The sequence below is a fragment of the Phocoena sinus genome, chromosome X (assembly GCF_008692025.1).
Source record: "Phocoena sinus isolate mPhoSin1 chromosome X, mPhoSin1.pri, whole genome shotgun sequence".
In the NCBI taxonomy this organism is placed as follows: Eukaryota; Metazoa; Chordata; class Mammalia; order Artiodactyla; family Phocoenidae; genus Phocoena; species Phocoena sinus.
In genome coordinates, this window is record NC_045784.1 from 60,778,353 (window position 1) to 60,795,329 (window position 16,977).

General features: G+C 39.3%; 1 protein-coding gene across 4 annotated transcripts in view; it reads right to left on the reverse strand.

Moving 5' to 3' along the window:
- Window positions 1–16,977, reverse strand: part of TEX11 (testis expressed 11) — a 385,828-nt gene that overhangs the window by 342,861 nt on the left and 25,990 nt on the right. For all 4 annotated transcript variants that reach the window (XM_032620813.1, XM_032620814.1, XM_032620810.1 and 1 more), the window contains exon 3: window positions 1,932–2,053. In XM_032620813.1, coding sequence (XP_032476704.1) covers window positions 1,932–2,053 — 122 coding nt within the window. The remainder of the gene's footprint in view (window positions 1–1,931; window positions 2,054–16,977) is intronic.

Consider the following 16,977-nt stretch of genomic DNA (forward strand, 5'->3'; position numbering starts at 1 on the left):
TAAGTATTGGTGATGATGTGGAAAAACTGGGTCAATTTTTGACCCAATCTGATATGCTGCCGGTGGGAATGTAAAATGGTACAGTCACTTTGGAAAACAATCTGGCAGTTCCTCAAAATTTAAACAGAGTTACCATATGACCAGCAATGTCACTCCTAGGTATATACCTAAGAGAAATAAAAACATAAAAACCTGTACATGAATGTTCATAGCAGCATCATTCATACTAGCCAAAAGGTGTAAACAACCCAAACGTTCATCAACAGATGAATGGATATACAAAACATGATATATCCGAAGAATGGAATATTATCAGCCATAAAAGGTAATGAAGTACATGGGACTTCCCTGGTGGCGCAGTGGTTAAGAATCTGCCTGCCAATGCAGGGGACATGGGTTCGAGCCCTGCTCTGGGAAGATCCTACATGCCGCAGAGCAACTAATCCCATGCACCACAACTACTAAGCCTGTGCTCTAGAGCCCACGAGCCACAACTACTGAAGCCCGCGTGCCTAGAACCCGTGCTTTACAACTAGAGAAGTCACCGCAACGAGAAGCCTTCACACCGCAACAAAGAGTAGCCCCCCGCTCACCACAACTAGAGAAAGCCCACGCTCATCAATGAAGACCCAACGCAGCCAATCAATCAATAAATAAAACTCAAGCTTTCAAATGGAAATTAGAATTAAAAATAAAAGTAATTAAGTACAGATACATGCTACAACATGGAAGAACCTTGAAAACATTATGCTAAGTGACAGAAGTCAGTCCCAAAAGACCACATACTGTATGATTCCATTTATATAACATGTCCAGGATAGGCAAACCCACAGAGATGGAAAGTAGATTAGAGGTTGCCTAGAGCTGGAGGAGAGAAGAGGAAATGGAGAGTGTCTGTGAATGGGTGCAAGGTTTCTTTTGGAGGTGATGAAAATGTTCTAAAGTTAACTGTGCTGATGGGTGCGCAACTCTGTGAAATACTAAAAATCACTGAATTGTACACTTGAAATGGGGAAATTATATGGCATATGAATTATATATAAAGTTATAAAGTTATATATATACATGAGACGTATTTACAACAAACTTTATTCTCACCTTTCCATGTGTGCAATCACCAAAATGGAAGGATCTGCCCAAGGTAAACATTCCCAAAAGTATTTCAGAACCTCAAGGCAATTTCTAAATTAAGTGACAGACCTCCAATTAAACACTAGGAAAAAAAACCCAAAAAAGCACCACTGAAGCCTTATATTCAACTGAGTTCCCCACTACCAAGTACCACGTAGTTTCTTACTTTGCTGAAGAAGGAAGGAAAAGAGAACTATTATTATTTTTTTTATGTATTTATTTTATTTATTGGCTGTGTTGGGTCTTCACTGCTGTGCGCAGGCTTTCTCTAGTTGCAACGAGCAGGGGCTACTCTTCGTTGTGGTGTGCAGGCTTCTCATCATAGTGGCTTATCTTATTGTGGCACACGGGCTTAGTTGCTCCGTGGCATGTGGGATCTTCCAGGACCAGGGCTCGAACCCACGTCCCCTGCGTTGGCAGGCATATTCTTAACCACTGCACCACCAGAGAAGCCCAAGAACTATTATTAAGTGACTAACTGCTATGCACCCAGGACCTTAAATATGTTATTTTGTTTACTATTCACAACAACACTGGGAGGTGGGTTTTATTATGCTCCTTTTAACAGATGAGAAAACTGAAGCCTAGACAGATTAAATAGTACATATTAAATTTGAGGCATATTTTTCCATTGGTTTCTAAAACACTATTTTCCCTAAATGTGCCATTAGGCTTGATTTCCATGTATTTAGATTTCATGTTAATCATGAAGTCTATTTTTTTACTTATACATTAATTTAAACAGTGAATCATCAAAACTTATAAACAAAATCATCAAAACTTATAAACAAAATACCAACCTGAGAGTCCTGCATTTCAGCCATAGACTCCCTGTTGATATTTGCTATGTCCGCGAAGAGTCTATCAATTGTCTCAGGCATCACAGGTGAGCCGTCTCTTATAATCAGGTTTTCAACCATTTCTGAAATAACAATAAATGATAAAAGTGCTGTGAACTATCACCATTGGCTGAAAGTAGAAAATCATTCTGAAATCTGTTCCTAGACCTTTTGTCAAATGAATACAGCATGGAGAAACTTCAATACTCCTTAGAGTAAAACCAAACTGGAGATAAAGTTTATTCTAGCTAAAGGCAAAGTATAATTTTCAAATAACATTTGTATTTCCTGGGAGTCACCTGTTTATAACTTAATCATCATTACTCATTCTCAAAGTAAAATGCATTGACTTCACAAATAGTCATGTTATTATAGGTCATCTTAAAACTACAAAAGAGAAATTAACAGTGTCTTCAAAATTACAAAATGTAGAAATTCTGAAGGGAGACTTAGATACATGCCCTGTAAAACTAAAATACTTATTAATACTTTAAAGCATTAGACAAACATACGCTGAAGTCTTGACCTTACTTTGAGAGAAAAAAATGACATGCTCAATTAGCAACAACATTAACCAGTTATTGAATCTGTACAAATGATGTCACCATTTTCTAAACGGTCTTGAGCTCCAGACCCGATATAGCTGAATCTTATTAGGCCATAGAATTCCTTAAAACCCAAACATGATGTAGAACCATAATTGATGCCTTTCATATTATCAAAATTGAGGTTTTTCCAAACTCGTGTAACAGAGGTCTCCATAACCTACATGTCTCTAATTTCTTGCAACATTTCTGAGCATTAACTAAAAAGAATGTTGTTAATATTCATAACAATACCATAAGGGCGCCTTCTGGAAGGTTTTTAATCTGCTACAATAAACAGGTTTTTAACCTGCTACAACGAACAATAAATCTGCTAACTGAAAAATCTTCAGGACTTTGCTGGTGGCACAGTAGTTAAGAATCTGCCTAACAATGCAGGAGGTACGGGTTCGAGCCCTGGTCCAGGAAGATCCAACATTCTACAGAAGCAAATAAGCCCGTGCGCCTCAACTACTGAGCCTGCACTCCAGAGCCCGTAAGCCACAACTACTGAGCCCGCGTGCCCAGAGCCCATGCTCTGCAACAAGAGAAGTCACCACAATGAGAAACCCGCACACCACAACAAAAAGTAGCCCCCACTCAGCACAACTAGAGAAAGCCCGCGAGCAGCAACAAAGACCCAACACAGCCAAAAATAAATAAGTAAATAAATAAATATTTTTTTAAAAAGAAACCTTTTCAGTTAAATATCAGAAAACAGATTCACATAGAGACTTCACAAAGAAACTTATTTTCAAATACACTCAAACATTTTTAAAGCTCATAGACTCTTTAGTACCTACTGCATGATCAAAGATATTAGGGAAAATATACCATACATATTTCATATGCCTCAAGTAATGATAACATATGAAAAGAAAAACCTCTAGCTTCCTTACTCCCATAAATTGGTTAACAGAAGGACTAATATTAAATATCTTGATTCATCTAAGATTAGGTAAGCATTAGGCTGAGAAATATATATATTATAGTCCTTGCTCAAAATATTGATAACAGAACTAGAAAAGTTTAGAATGGGAGAAAATATTTGCAAATCATATACCTGATAAGGGCTTAATATCCAAAATATATAAAGAAATCATACAACTTAATAGCAAAAGAAAATCCAATTTAAAAATGCCTGAATAGACCCTTTTCCAAAGAAAACACAGTGAAGGCCAACAGGTACATGAAAAAAAAGATGTTCGACATCATTACTCATCAAGGAAATGCAAATCAAAACCATAATGAGATACCACCTCACACCTGTTAGCATGGCCCTCATAAAAAGACAAGCAATAACAAGTGTTGGTGGGGATGTGGAGAAAAGGGAACCCTCAACACTGTTCGTGGAAATGTAAATTGGTGCAGCCACTATGGAAAAGAGTAGGCAGGTTCCTCAAAAAATTAAAAATAGGACTACCATGTGATCCAGCAATTCCACTTCTGGGTATTTATCTGAAGAAAATGAAAACACTAGCCTGAAAAGACCTGTGCAACCCCATGTTCATTGCAGCATTATTTACAATAGCCAAGATGTGGAAAGAACCTAAGTCTCCATCGATGAATGGATTAAAAAAATGTGCTAAATATGTACAATAAAATGTTCTTCAGCCATAAAAAAGAATGAAATCTTGCCATCTGCAACAGGTATGGACCTTACAGGCATTATACTAAGTGAAATAAGTCACACAGAGAAAGACAAATACCGTATGATCTCACTTACATGTGGAATCATTTTTTTAAAAAAAAGGCTCAGAGATACAGGAAACAGACTGGTGGTTGTCAGAAGCAGGAAGTGGAGGGGGGGCCAAATGGGTAAAGGAAGTCAAAAGGTAAAAACTTCCAGTTATGAAATAAATAGGTCATAGGGATGTAATATACAGCATGGCAACAATAGTTATTACTATACTGTATATTTTAAAACTGTTAAGAGTAAATCTTGGGAGAAGTTTCAAGATGGCAGAGGAGTAAGACGTGGAGATCACCTTCCTCCCAACAAATACATCAGAAATACATCTACATGTGGAACAATTCCTACAGAACATCTACTGAATGCTGGCAGAAGACCTCAGACTTCTCAAAAGGCAAGAAACTCCCCACCTACCTGGGTATGGCAAAAGAAAAAAGAAAAAACAGACACAAAAGAACAGGAGTGGGACCTGGACCTCTGGGAGGGAGCTGTGAAGGAGGAAAGGTTTCCACACACTAGGAAGCCCCTTCGTGGGCGGACACTGCGGATGGTGGAGGGGGGAAGCTTCAGAGCCACGGAGGAGAGCACAGCAACAGGGGTGCAGAGGGCAAAGCGGAGAGATTCCTGCACAGAGGATCGGTGCCGACCAGCACTCACCAGACCGAGAGGCTTGTCTGCTCACCCGCCGGGGCGGGCGGGGTCTGGGAGCTGAGGCTCGGGTTTCGAAGGTCGGATCCCAGGGAGAGGACTGGGGTTGCCTGCGTGAACACAGCCTGAACGGGGCTAGTATGCCACAGGTAGCCAGGAGGGAGTCCAGGAAAGAGTCTGGAGCTGCCAAAGAGGTAAAACACTTTTTCTTGCCTCTTTGTTTCCTGGTGCGCAAGGAGAGGGGTTCAGAGTGCACATAAAGGAGCTCCAGAGATGGGCGCAAGCTGCGGCTATCAGCACGGACCCCAAAGACGGGCATGAGACGCTAAGGCTGCTGTTGCAGCCACCAAGAAGCCTGTGTGCAAGCACAGTTCACTATCCACACCGCCCCTCCCGGGAGCCTGTGCACCCCGCCACTGCCAGGGTTTCGGGATCCAGGGACAACTTCCCCAGGGAGAACACATGGCGCACCTCAGGCTGCTGCAATGTCATGCTGGGCTCTGCCTCCGCAGGCTCACCCCAAACTCCGTACCCCTCCCTCCCCCGCAGCCTGAGTGATCCAGAGCACCCGAATCAGCTGTCCCTTTAACCCCATCCTGTCTGAGCGAAAAAGAGATGCCCTCAGGCAACCTACACAGAGAGGTGGGTCCAACTCCAAAGCTGAAGCCCAGGAGCTGTGCTAACGAAGAGAAAGGGAAATTTCTCCCAGCAGCCTCAGGAGCAGCGGATTAAATCTCCACAATCAACTTGATGTACCCTGCATCTGTGAAATACCTAAATAGACAACAAATCATCCTAAATTAATGAGGTGGACTTTGGAAGCAATGATATATATTTTTTTCCCTTTTTCTCTTTTTGTGAGTGTGTATGTGTGTGCTTCTGTGTGTGATTTTCTCTGTATAGCTTTGCTTTTACCATTTGTCCTAGGCTTCTGTCTGTCCATTTTTCTTTGTTGCTGTTGTTGTTTTTAGTATAGTATTTAGCACTTGTTATCATTGATGGATTTGTTTTTTTGGTTTGCTTTGGTTGCTCTCTGCTTTCTTCCCTCCTCTTCTTTTATTACTTAAAAAAATTTTTAATTATTTTTTATTTTAATAACTTTATTTTATCTTCCCCTTTCTTTCTTTTTATTCTCCCTTTGATCCTGAGCCGTGTGAATGACAGGCTCTTGGTGCTCCAGCCAGGCATCAGGGCTGTGCCTCTAAGGTGGGAGAGCCAAGTTCAGGACACTGGTCCACAAGAGACCTCCCAGCTCCACGTAATATCAAACGGCGAAAATCTCCAACAGATCTCCATCTCAACACCAACACCCAGCTTCACCCCACGACCAGCAAGCTACAGTGCTGGACATCCTATGCCAAACAACTAAAAAGACAGGAACACAACACCACCCATTAGCAAAAAGGCTGCCTAAAATCATAATAAGTCCACAGACACCCCAAAACACACCACCAGATGTGGACCTGCCCACCAGAAAGACAAGATCCAGCCGCGTCCACTAGAACACAGGCACTAGTCCCCTCCACGAGGAAGCCGTCACAACCCACTGAAACAACTTTAGCCACTGGGGACAGACACCAAAAACAATGGGAACTACAAACCTGCAGCCTGCAAAAAGGAGACACAGTAAGATAAGCAAAATGAGAAGACAGAAAAACTCACAGCAGATGAAGGAACAAGATAAAAACCCACCAGACCTAACAAATGAAGAGGAAATAGGCAGTCTACCTGAAAAACAATTCAGAATAATGATAGTAAAGATGATCCAAAATCTTGGAAATAGAATAGAGAAAATGCAAGAAACATTTAACAAGGACCTAGGAGAACTAAAGATGAAACAAGCAACAATGAACAAAACAATAAATGAAATTAAAAATACTCTAGATGGGATCAATAGCAGAATAACTGAGACAGAAGAACGGATAAGTGACCTGGAAGATAAAATAGTGGAAATAACTACTGCAGAGCAGAATAAAGAAAAAAGATTGAAAAGAACTGAGGACAGTCTCAGAGACCTCTGAGACAACATTAAACGCACCAACATTCGAATTATAGGGGTTCCAAAGAAGAAGAGAAAAAGAAAGGGACTGAGAAAATATTTGAAGAGATTATAGCTGAAAACTTCCCTAATAGGGGAAAGGAAATAGTTAATCAAGTCCAGGAAGCACAGAGAGTCCCACACAGGATAAATCCAAGGAGAAATACGCCAACACACATATTAATCAAACTATCAAAAATTAATTACAAAGAAAAATATTAAAAGCAGCAAGGGAAAAACAACAAATAACATGCAAGGGAATCCCCATAAGTTTGACAGATGATCTCGCAACAAAAACTCTGCAAGCCATAAGGGAGGGGCAGAACATATTTAAAGTAATAAAGGAGAAAAACCTACAACCAAGATTACTCTGCCCAGCAAGGATCTCATTCAGATTTAATGGAGAAATTAATACCTTTACAGACAAGCCAAAGCTAAGAGAATTCAGCACCACCAAACCAGCTTTACAACAAATGCTAAAGGAACTTCTCTAGGCAGGAAACACACGAAAAGAAAAAGACCTACAATAACAAACCCCAAACAATTAAGAAAATGGGAATAGGAACATACTTATCGATAATTACCTTAAATGTAAATGGATTAAATGCTCCCACCAAAAGACATACACTGGCTGAATGGATACAAAAACAACACCCGTATATATGCTGTATAAAAAGACCCACTTCAGACCTAGGAACACATAGAGACTGAAAGTGAGGGGATGGAAAAAGATATTCCATGCAAAGGGAAATCAAAAGAACACTGGAGTAGCAATTCTCATATCAGACAAAATAAGACTTTAAAACAAAGACTATTACAAGACAATGACGGACACTACATAATGATCAAGGGATCGATCCAAGAAGATGTAACAATTGTAAATATTTATGCACCCAACAAAGGAGAACCTCAATATATAAGGCAAATACTAACAGCTATAAAAGGGCAAGTCAACAATAACACCAGCATAGCAGGGGACTTTAACACCCCACTTTCACCAATGCACAGATCATCCAAAATGAAAATAAACAAGGAAACACAAGCTTCAAATGATACATTCAACAAGATGGACTTAAATGATATTTATAGGACATGGCATCCAAAAACAACAGAATACACATTCTTCTCAAGTGCTTATGGAACATTCTCCAGGATACATCATATCTCGGGCCACAAATCAAGCCTCGGTAAATTTAAGAAAATTGAAATCGTGTCAAATATCTTTTCCGACCACAGTGCTATGAGACTAGATATCAATTACAGGAAAAAATCTGTAAAAAATACAAACACATGGAGGCTAAACAATACACTACTTAATAACCAAGAGATCACTGAAGAAATCAAAGAGGAAATCAAGAAATACCTAGAAACAAATGACAGTGAAAACACGACAACCCAAAACCTATGGGATGCAGCAAGAACAGTTCTAAGAGGGAAGTCTATAGCAATACAATCCTACCTTAAGAAACAAGAAACATCTCAAATAAACAACCTAACCTTACACCTAAAGCAATTAGAGAAAGGAGAACAAAAAAACCCCAAATTTAGCAGAAGGAAGGAAATCATAAAGATCAGATCAGAAATAAATGAAAAAGAAATGAAGGAAACGATAGCAGAGATCAGTAAAACTAAAAGCTGGTTCTTCGAGAAGGTAAACAAAACTGATAAACCATTAGCCAGACTCATCAAGAAAAAAAGGAAGACGACTCAAATCAATAGAATTACAATTGAAAAAGGAGAAGTAACAACTGACATGGCAGAAATACAAAGGATCACGAGAGATTACTACAAGCAACTCTATGCCAATAAAATGAACAACCTGGAAGAAATGGACAAATTCTTAGAAATGCACAATCTTCCAAGACTGAACCAGGAATAAATAGAAAATATGAACAGACCAATCACAAGCACTGAAATTGAGACTATGATTTAAAAACTTCCAACAAACAAAAGCCCAGGACCAGATGGCTTCACAGGAGAATTCTATGCAACATTTAGAGAAGAGCTAACACCTATCCTTCTCAAACTCTTCCAAAATATAGCAGAGGGAGGAACATTCCCAAGCTCATTCTACGAGTCCACCATCACCCTGATACCAAAACCAGACAAAGATGTCACAAAAAAAGAAAACTACAGGCCAATATCACTGATGAACATAGATGCAAAAATCCTCAACAAAATACTAGCAAACAGAATCCAACAGCACATGAAAAGGATCATACACCACGATCAAGTGCGGTTTATCCGAGGAATGCAAGGATTCTTCAATATACGCAAATCAATCAATGGGATACACCACATTAACAAACTGAAGGAGAAAAACCATACGATCATCTCAACAGGTGCAGAGAAAGCTTTCGACAAAATTCAACACCCATTTATGATAAAAACCCTGCAGAAAGTAGGCACAAAGGGAATTTTCCTCAACATAATAAAGGCCATATATGACAGACCCACAGCCAACATCGTCCTCAACGGTGAAAAACTGAAAGCATTTCCACTAAGATCAGGAACAAGACAAGGTTGCCCATTCTCACCACTCTTACTCAACACAGTTTTGGAAGTTTTAGTCACAGGAATCAGAGAAGAAAAAGAAATAAAAGGAATCCAAATCGGCAAAGAAGTAAAGCTGTCACTGTTTGCAAATGACATAATACTATACATAGAGAATCCTAAAGATGCTACCAGAAAACTACTAGAGCTAATCAATGAATTTGGTAAAGTAGCAGCATACAAAATTAATGCACAGAAATCTCTGGCATTCCTATACACTAATGATGAAACATCTGAAAGTGAAATAAAGAAAACACTCCCATTTACCACTGCAACAAAAAGAATAAAATATCTAGGAATAAACCTACCTAAGGAGACAAAAGACCTGTATGCAGAAAATTATAAGACACAGGTGAAAGAAATTAAAGATGATACTAATAGATGGAGAGGTATACCATGTTCTTGGATTGGAAGAATCAACGTTGTGAAAATGACTATTCTACCCAAAGCAATGTACAGATTCAATGCAATCCCAATACACTGCCACTGGCATTTGTCACAGAACTAGAACAAAAAATCTCACAATTCATATGGAAACACAAAAGACCCCGAAAAGCAATCCTGAGAAAGAAAAACAGAGCTGGAGGAATCAGGGTCCCTGACTTCAGACTATAGTACAAAGCTACAGTAATCAAGACAGTATGGTACTGGCACAAAAACAGAACTACAGATCAATGGAACAGGATAGAAAGCCCGGAGATAAACCCAAGCACATATGGTCACCTTATCTTTGATAAAGGAGGCAAGAATATACAATGGAGAAAAGACAGCCTCTTCAATAAGTGCTGCTGGGAAAACTGGACAGCTACACATAAAACAATGAAGTTAGAACACTGCCTAACACAATACACAAAAATAAACTCAAAATGGATTAAAGACCTAAATGTAAGGCCAGACACTATCAAACTCTTAGAGGAAAACATAGGCAGAACACTCTATGACATAAATCACAGCAAGATCCTTTTTGACCCACCTCCTAGAGAAATGGAAATAAAAACAAAAATAAACAAATGGGACCTAATGAAACTTCAAAGCTTTTGCACAGCAAAGGAAACCATAAACAAGACCAAAAGACAACACTCAGATTGGGAGAAAATACTTGCAAATGAAGCAACTGACAAAGCGTTAGTCTCCAAAATTTACAAGCAGCTCATGCAGTTCAATAACAAAAAATAAACAACCCAATCCAAAAATGGGCAGAGACCTAAATACACATTTCTCCAAAGAAGATATACAGCCTGCCAACAAACACATGAAAGAATGCTCAACATCATTAATCATTAGAGAAATGCAAATCAAAACTACAATGAGATATCATCTCACACCAGTCAGAATGGCCATCATCAAAAAATCTAGAGGGCTTCCCTGGTGGCGCAGTGATTGAGAGTCTGCCTGCTAATGCAGGGGACGTGGGTTCGTGCCCCGGTCCGGGAAGATCCCACATGCCGCGGAGCGGCTGGGCCCGTGAGCCATGGCCGCTGAGCCTGTGCGTCTGGAGAGACCACAGCAGTAAGAGGCCCACGTACCGCAAAAAAAAAAAAAAAATCTAGAAACAATAAATGCTGGAGAGGGTGTGGAGAAAAGGGAACACTCTTGCACTGCTGGTGGGAATGTGAATTGGTTCAGCCACTATGGAGAACAGTATGGAGGTTCCTTAAAAATCTACAAATAGAACTACCATATGACCCAGCAATCCCACTACTGGGCATATACCCTGAGAAAACCATAATTCAAAAAGAGTCACGTACCAAAATGTTCATTGCAGCTCTATTTACAATAGCCCGGAGATGGAAATAACCTAAGTGCCCATCATCGGATGAATGGATAAAGAAGATGTGGCACATATATACAATGGAATATTACTCAGCCATAAAAAGAAATGTAATTGAGCTATTTGTAATGAGGTGGATGGACCTAGAGTCTGTCATACAGAGTGAAGTCAGAAAGAAAAAGACAAATACCATATGCTAACACATATATATGGAATTTAAGAAAAAAAATGTCATGAAGAACCTAGGAGTAAGACAGGAATAAAGACACAGACCTACTGGAGAATGGACTTGAGGATATGGGGAGGGGGAAGGGGAAGCTAGGACAAAGTGAAAGAGTGGCATGGACATATATACACTAACAAACGTAAGGTAGATAGCTAGTGGGAAGCAGCCGCATAGCACAGGGAGCATAGCACAGGGAGATCAGCTCGGTGCTTTGTGATCGCCTGGAGCGGTGGGATAGGGAGGGTGGGAGGGAGGGAGACGCAAGAGGGAAGACATATGGGAACATATGTATATGTATAACTGATTCTCTTTGTTATAAAGCAGAAACTAACACGCCATTGTAAAACAATGAAAAGAAAAAGAATGGGAGAAACTATTTGCAAATGAAGCAACTGACAAAGGATTAATCTCCAAAATTTACAAGCAGCTCATGCAGCTCAATATCAAAAAAAACGAACAATCCTATCCAAAAATGGGCAGAAGACCTAAATGGATATTTCTCCAAAGAAGATATACAGATTGCCAACAAACACATGAAAGAATGCTCAACATCATTAATCATTAGAGAAATGTGAATCAAAACTACAATGAGATATCATCTCACACCAGTCAGAATGGCCATCATCAATAAATCTACAAACAATAAATGCTGGAGACGGTTTGGAGAAAAGGAATGCCTCTTGCACTGTTGGTGGGAATGTAAATTGATACAAGCACTATGGAGAACAGTATGGAGGTCCCTTAAAAAACTAAAAATAGAACTACCATACGACCCAGCAATCCCACTACTGGGCATATACCCTGAGAAAACCATAATTCAAAAAGAGTCATGTACCAAAATGTTCGTTGCAGCTCTATTTACAATAGATAGGACATGGAAGCAACCTAAGTGTCCATCAACAGATGAATGGATAAAGAAGATGTGGCACATATATACAATGGAATATTACTCAGCCATAAAAGGAAACGAAATTGAGTTATTTGTCATGAGGTGGATGGACCTAGAGTCTGTCATACAGAGTGAAGTAAGTCAGAAAGAGAAAACCAAATACCGTATGCTCACACATATATATGGAATCTAAAAAAAAAAAATTGGTCATTAAGAACCTAGGGGCAAGACGGGAATAAAGACGCAGACCTATTAGAGAATGGACTTGAGGACACAGGGAGGGGAAAGGGGAAGCTCGGACAAAGTGAAAGAGTGACATGGACATATATACAGTACCAAACGTAAAACAGCTAGCTAGTGGGAAGCAGCCCCATAGCACAGGGAGATCAGCTCGTCGCTTTGTGACCACGTAGAGGGGTGGGATAGGGAGGGTGGGAGGGAGGGAGACGCAAGAGGGAAGAGATATGGGGACATATGCATATGTATAAATGATTCACTTTGTTATAAAGCAGAAATTAACACACCTTTGTAAAGCAATTATACTCTAATAAAAAAGTTTAAAAAAAAGAGTAAATATTAAAAGTTATCAACACAAGAAAAATATTTTCTAACTATGTATGGTGATGGATGTTAAACTAGACTTACTGTGCTGATCATTTTGTAATATACACGAATATTGAATCATTATGTTGTACACCTGAAACTAATATAATGTTGTACGTGAATTATACCTCAATTTAAAAAAATAATTAGGAAAGTTTTTAAACGATGTTTTTAAAAATCCAAATATCTTTTAAAAACAGATTTCTTGAAATGTTTTTGAAAAGAAAAAATCCAATATAAATTGTTTAATTTGACTTCGTTTTAAAAAAAATCCAAATATATTTTATTAGAATACCAATTATAAGTCCTAGTGACATAGTATATGAGACTGTGAAGGTGTTAATTTTGATTTGTGAATGTTCTCTTAATATTTCATATAATTCATTCTTTGTCAAAATAATTCTGGTCCTTTCAAAACATATTTTCAGTGTCATTCAGTTGAGCAACTTGACTAACACCAGCTGAGGCAATGAGAGCACTGCAGTTCTTGAGGATAAAATGCAGTCAGCAAAGCTGAGTAAGTAATAGAGATCACATAGCTGAATGGTTGCGAGTTACACTATGAAGGAGAGACTTGCTTCTGGGAGAAGCTCAGAAAAGAGCTTCTATAAATACAGTCTATTCCTGAGATGTGAAAACAACACTCTGTATTAAGGTTACATCAGGCAATATTGTACATTTTGAAAAAAATGATTAAATTATCTTCCTGGCTACTGAAATAAACTATGATTTACAACATGATTGCAGTCAATTTTTTTTTTTTTTTTTTTTTTTTTTTTTGCGATACGTGGGTCTCTCACTATTGTGGCCTCTCCCGTTGCGGAGCACAGGGTCCGGACGCGCAGGCTCAGCAACCATGGCTCACGGGCCCAGCCGCTCCGCGGCATGTGGGATCCTCCCGGACCGAGGCACGAACGCGCGCCCCCTGCATTAGCAGGTGGACTCTCAACCACTGCGCCACCAGGGAAGCCCCCAGCGTATTTAATTTAAATGAGATTCATCCTAGTTAAAACTGGGGAGTCACTCTATTGAGGCAGCCACGTTAATCTGTACCAATTAATTCTGATTAGGTAGACAGCATTCTAGGTACAGTATAATAGAAAATAAACTTCTTCCCTGTCCTTGAGGAAGGGAGCTTCTGTTACAACATGGAAAAAAATCTATCAAAAGTCCTGCCAAGTCTCTCCCAGTGACCTCCATCAACTCAACCAGTCATTCAAAAGCCAAAGCAGTTCAAAGACTTGCCAGGGTCAATTCAAGATTTTACTCCAAATCACAATGATTACTTGCAACTTCTTCAGTGAGAAAAGAACCAAAAATGACAATAAAATTAACATTTGCATAATGCTTTACAGTCTCAAAGCTTTTTCACATGCATTCTCATTTAATCATCAATTTACTCTGTAAGGGAGATACTTTTATAAGATGCAGGAACTGAGATATAACAAAGTATAGTGACTTCTCAAAGGTGACAGAAAGAGGAAGTAGCAAACTGGGAGCTGAACTCAGGCTTTCTAATTTGAAATCCTGTCCTTCCACTATACTAGGCCTATTGGAAAAGGCCTGGAAGAACTGACTTGCCAGGACTCTGAGACAACTAAAAAACAGTAGAAAGAGAAAAAATGAGCCAACACCATTCAGAGTGTTGAGGATACTGGGAGAGGGAAGGGTAAGCTGGGACAAAGTGAGAGAGTGGCATGGACATATATACACTACCAAACGTAAAATAGCTATAATTCTGATTGTAAGCTAAGAAAAACTATTCCAGCAGAGGCTACTTTTAATGAGGACAGTCAAAATGTCCAAAACAGTATCAAAAGGGCATGGCAAAAAAACTCAAGCAAACTCAAGACAAACAGGTTTAGTGACAGACAAAACCACACTGTAAATCATACTTTCTATCTAATGGTCAGAGAGACGATCATTTTTCATATACAATGTTCCAGGAGGACCCAACTGACAAACTGGGTATGGCACAAGTGAATCCAAGCAGCGAATCATAATGCACAAGTCAGATGAAACTGCATGAACCATAGTTCCAAGAGAATTATTCACAGCAGTGTATTGTAGTTCTGAGCAGCATCTTGGTCCTGGAGAGCAACTAGGAAAGGATACAGAGCAGGCTAGCTCCATGAAAATCATGACAGTCAGTACAGATACAGTTCTAAAGCTCAACAGGTGCCTACAGTATGCCCCTAGCATGTTAAATCTCAAATCTGATGGCCAGTATGACTTCATTCCAAACCAGTCTCTTCCCTACAACATAATACTGTTATTCTTTCTTGCCCTGTACAGAACTGGCTCAGGGACTGAAACAAACCTAGGCCTGGGCTCATTAGGAGATAAAGCTATGTAAAATTTTGGAGGGCAACTGGCTGGGTGGTGGCGGGAGGTAAAAAGGCAAGAGCTGACTATATCATGCTAACCAAAAAGGAATTTCCAACTTGATTCTGGTGAGGAAAGACATCCAGTCACATCCAGGGTACTAAACTTTAAAGACTAAAGGGTAGAATTATACTTACATTGAACAAACCATAGCAGTAGGAGGAATATCTCAAAAAAGCCACAACTCAGTCCTCTCAACTAAATGCACATTGTATAAATGTTGCAATGAATCTGGTATTTTATTTCTTTCACACTCCTATAAAAATGCAAGGTCAGGGCTTCCCTGGTGGCGCAGTGGTTGAGAGTCTGCCTGCCGATGCAGGGGACACGGGTTCGTGCCCCGGTCTGGGAGGATCCCACATGCCGCGGAGCGGCTGGGCCCGTGAGCCATGGCCGCTGGGCCTGCGCATCCGGAGCCTGTCCTCCGCAACGGGAGGGGCCGCAGCAGTGAGAGGCCCGCGTAACGCAAAAAAAAAAAAAAAAAAAAAAAAAAAACAAAAAAAAAACAAAAAAAAAATGCAAGGTCAATAACCAATCTCAATTTGCCAATTCATCCAATCCTACCCCTAAGCATCTGTATATATTTACAAAGTATCTGTATGTATTACTCTTTTATTCTCATTACATCATCTTACCCATTGTAGCTGAACCCTACTGCTCCTGACTGAGTCTTCTATTCAGCTAATATCTGCTTTGTTTTAGTTACCATGGTTACCAAAGGTTACTTCTGTCTATTTAACAACTTAATTAACTTGTTTACTGAGTGTTAGCAATGCACTAGGCACTGAAGACAGACTTATCCAAGACACCTTCCCAGTAGATTCACATCTAAATCAGACCAAAAACATACATGGAAACGTTGGGAATGCAATAAGTAGACTATAACAACACAGTTGGAAGGCTGAAGTGGATTAGCTGAGTACATTATTGCAACTCTCACCAAAGAGGTCTTTGAAGGAAGAAAGAAACCCAAGTTGATTCAACTGTCTTTGTGATTTCTTATCTCTATACTATTGTAAACTACACATAATACACATAAAACTTGCTTGCAAAAGACATCAAATATTTAATGAAACCAAATGCATGACGGCTAATTTTCCACACAAGATATCTTCAGCCTTTCCATTCCTAACAGAATGCACTAGTTATTTAGAGGATTGCTAAGCAAAATGTCATAAACAATTAAGCATCTTATGAACTGCTTTTGATGGTGATAGAATAACACAGGAAAGTTTTATCTGAGCCCATGTGCATTTCCAAATCATCATCAGAAATATATAGCATCATTCCTGGTGACAGTGTTACTATCCTTGTGGGCAATATGAATGAAAGAGACAAGAGTTATTTCATTCATTAATTCAATAAACATTTAGTGATAATCAAGTATTTTGCTAAGCACCAAGAATAATGTAAACAAGACACAGTTCCCTCCCTTGAGGAGCTTACACACATTTCCACACAAGATGTATGGTATACACATGTATCAATCAATCAACTTTTTAGAGCTGTAAGTCACCTTAAAATTCTACTAACCCACTCTAATTTTACAATTAATTAAAATAAGCTACAGGGAAGTTCATTAACTTGCCCAAGATCAAAGCTATTAGTAGTACAGCA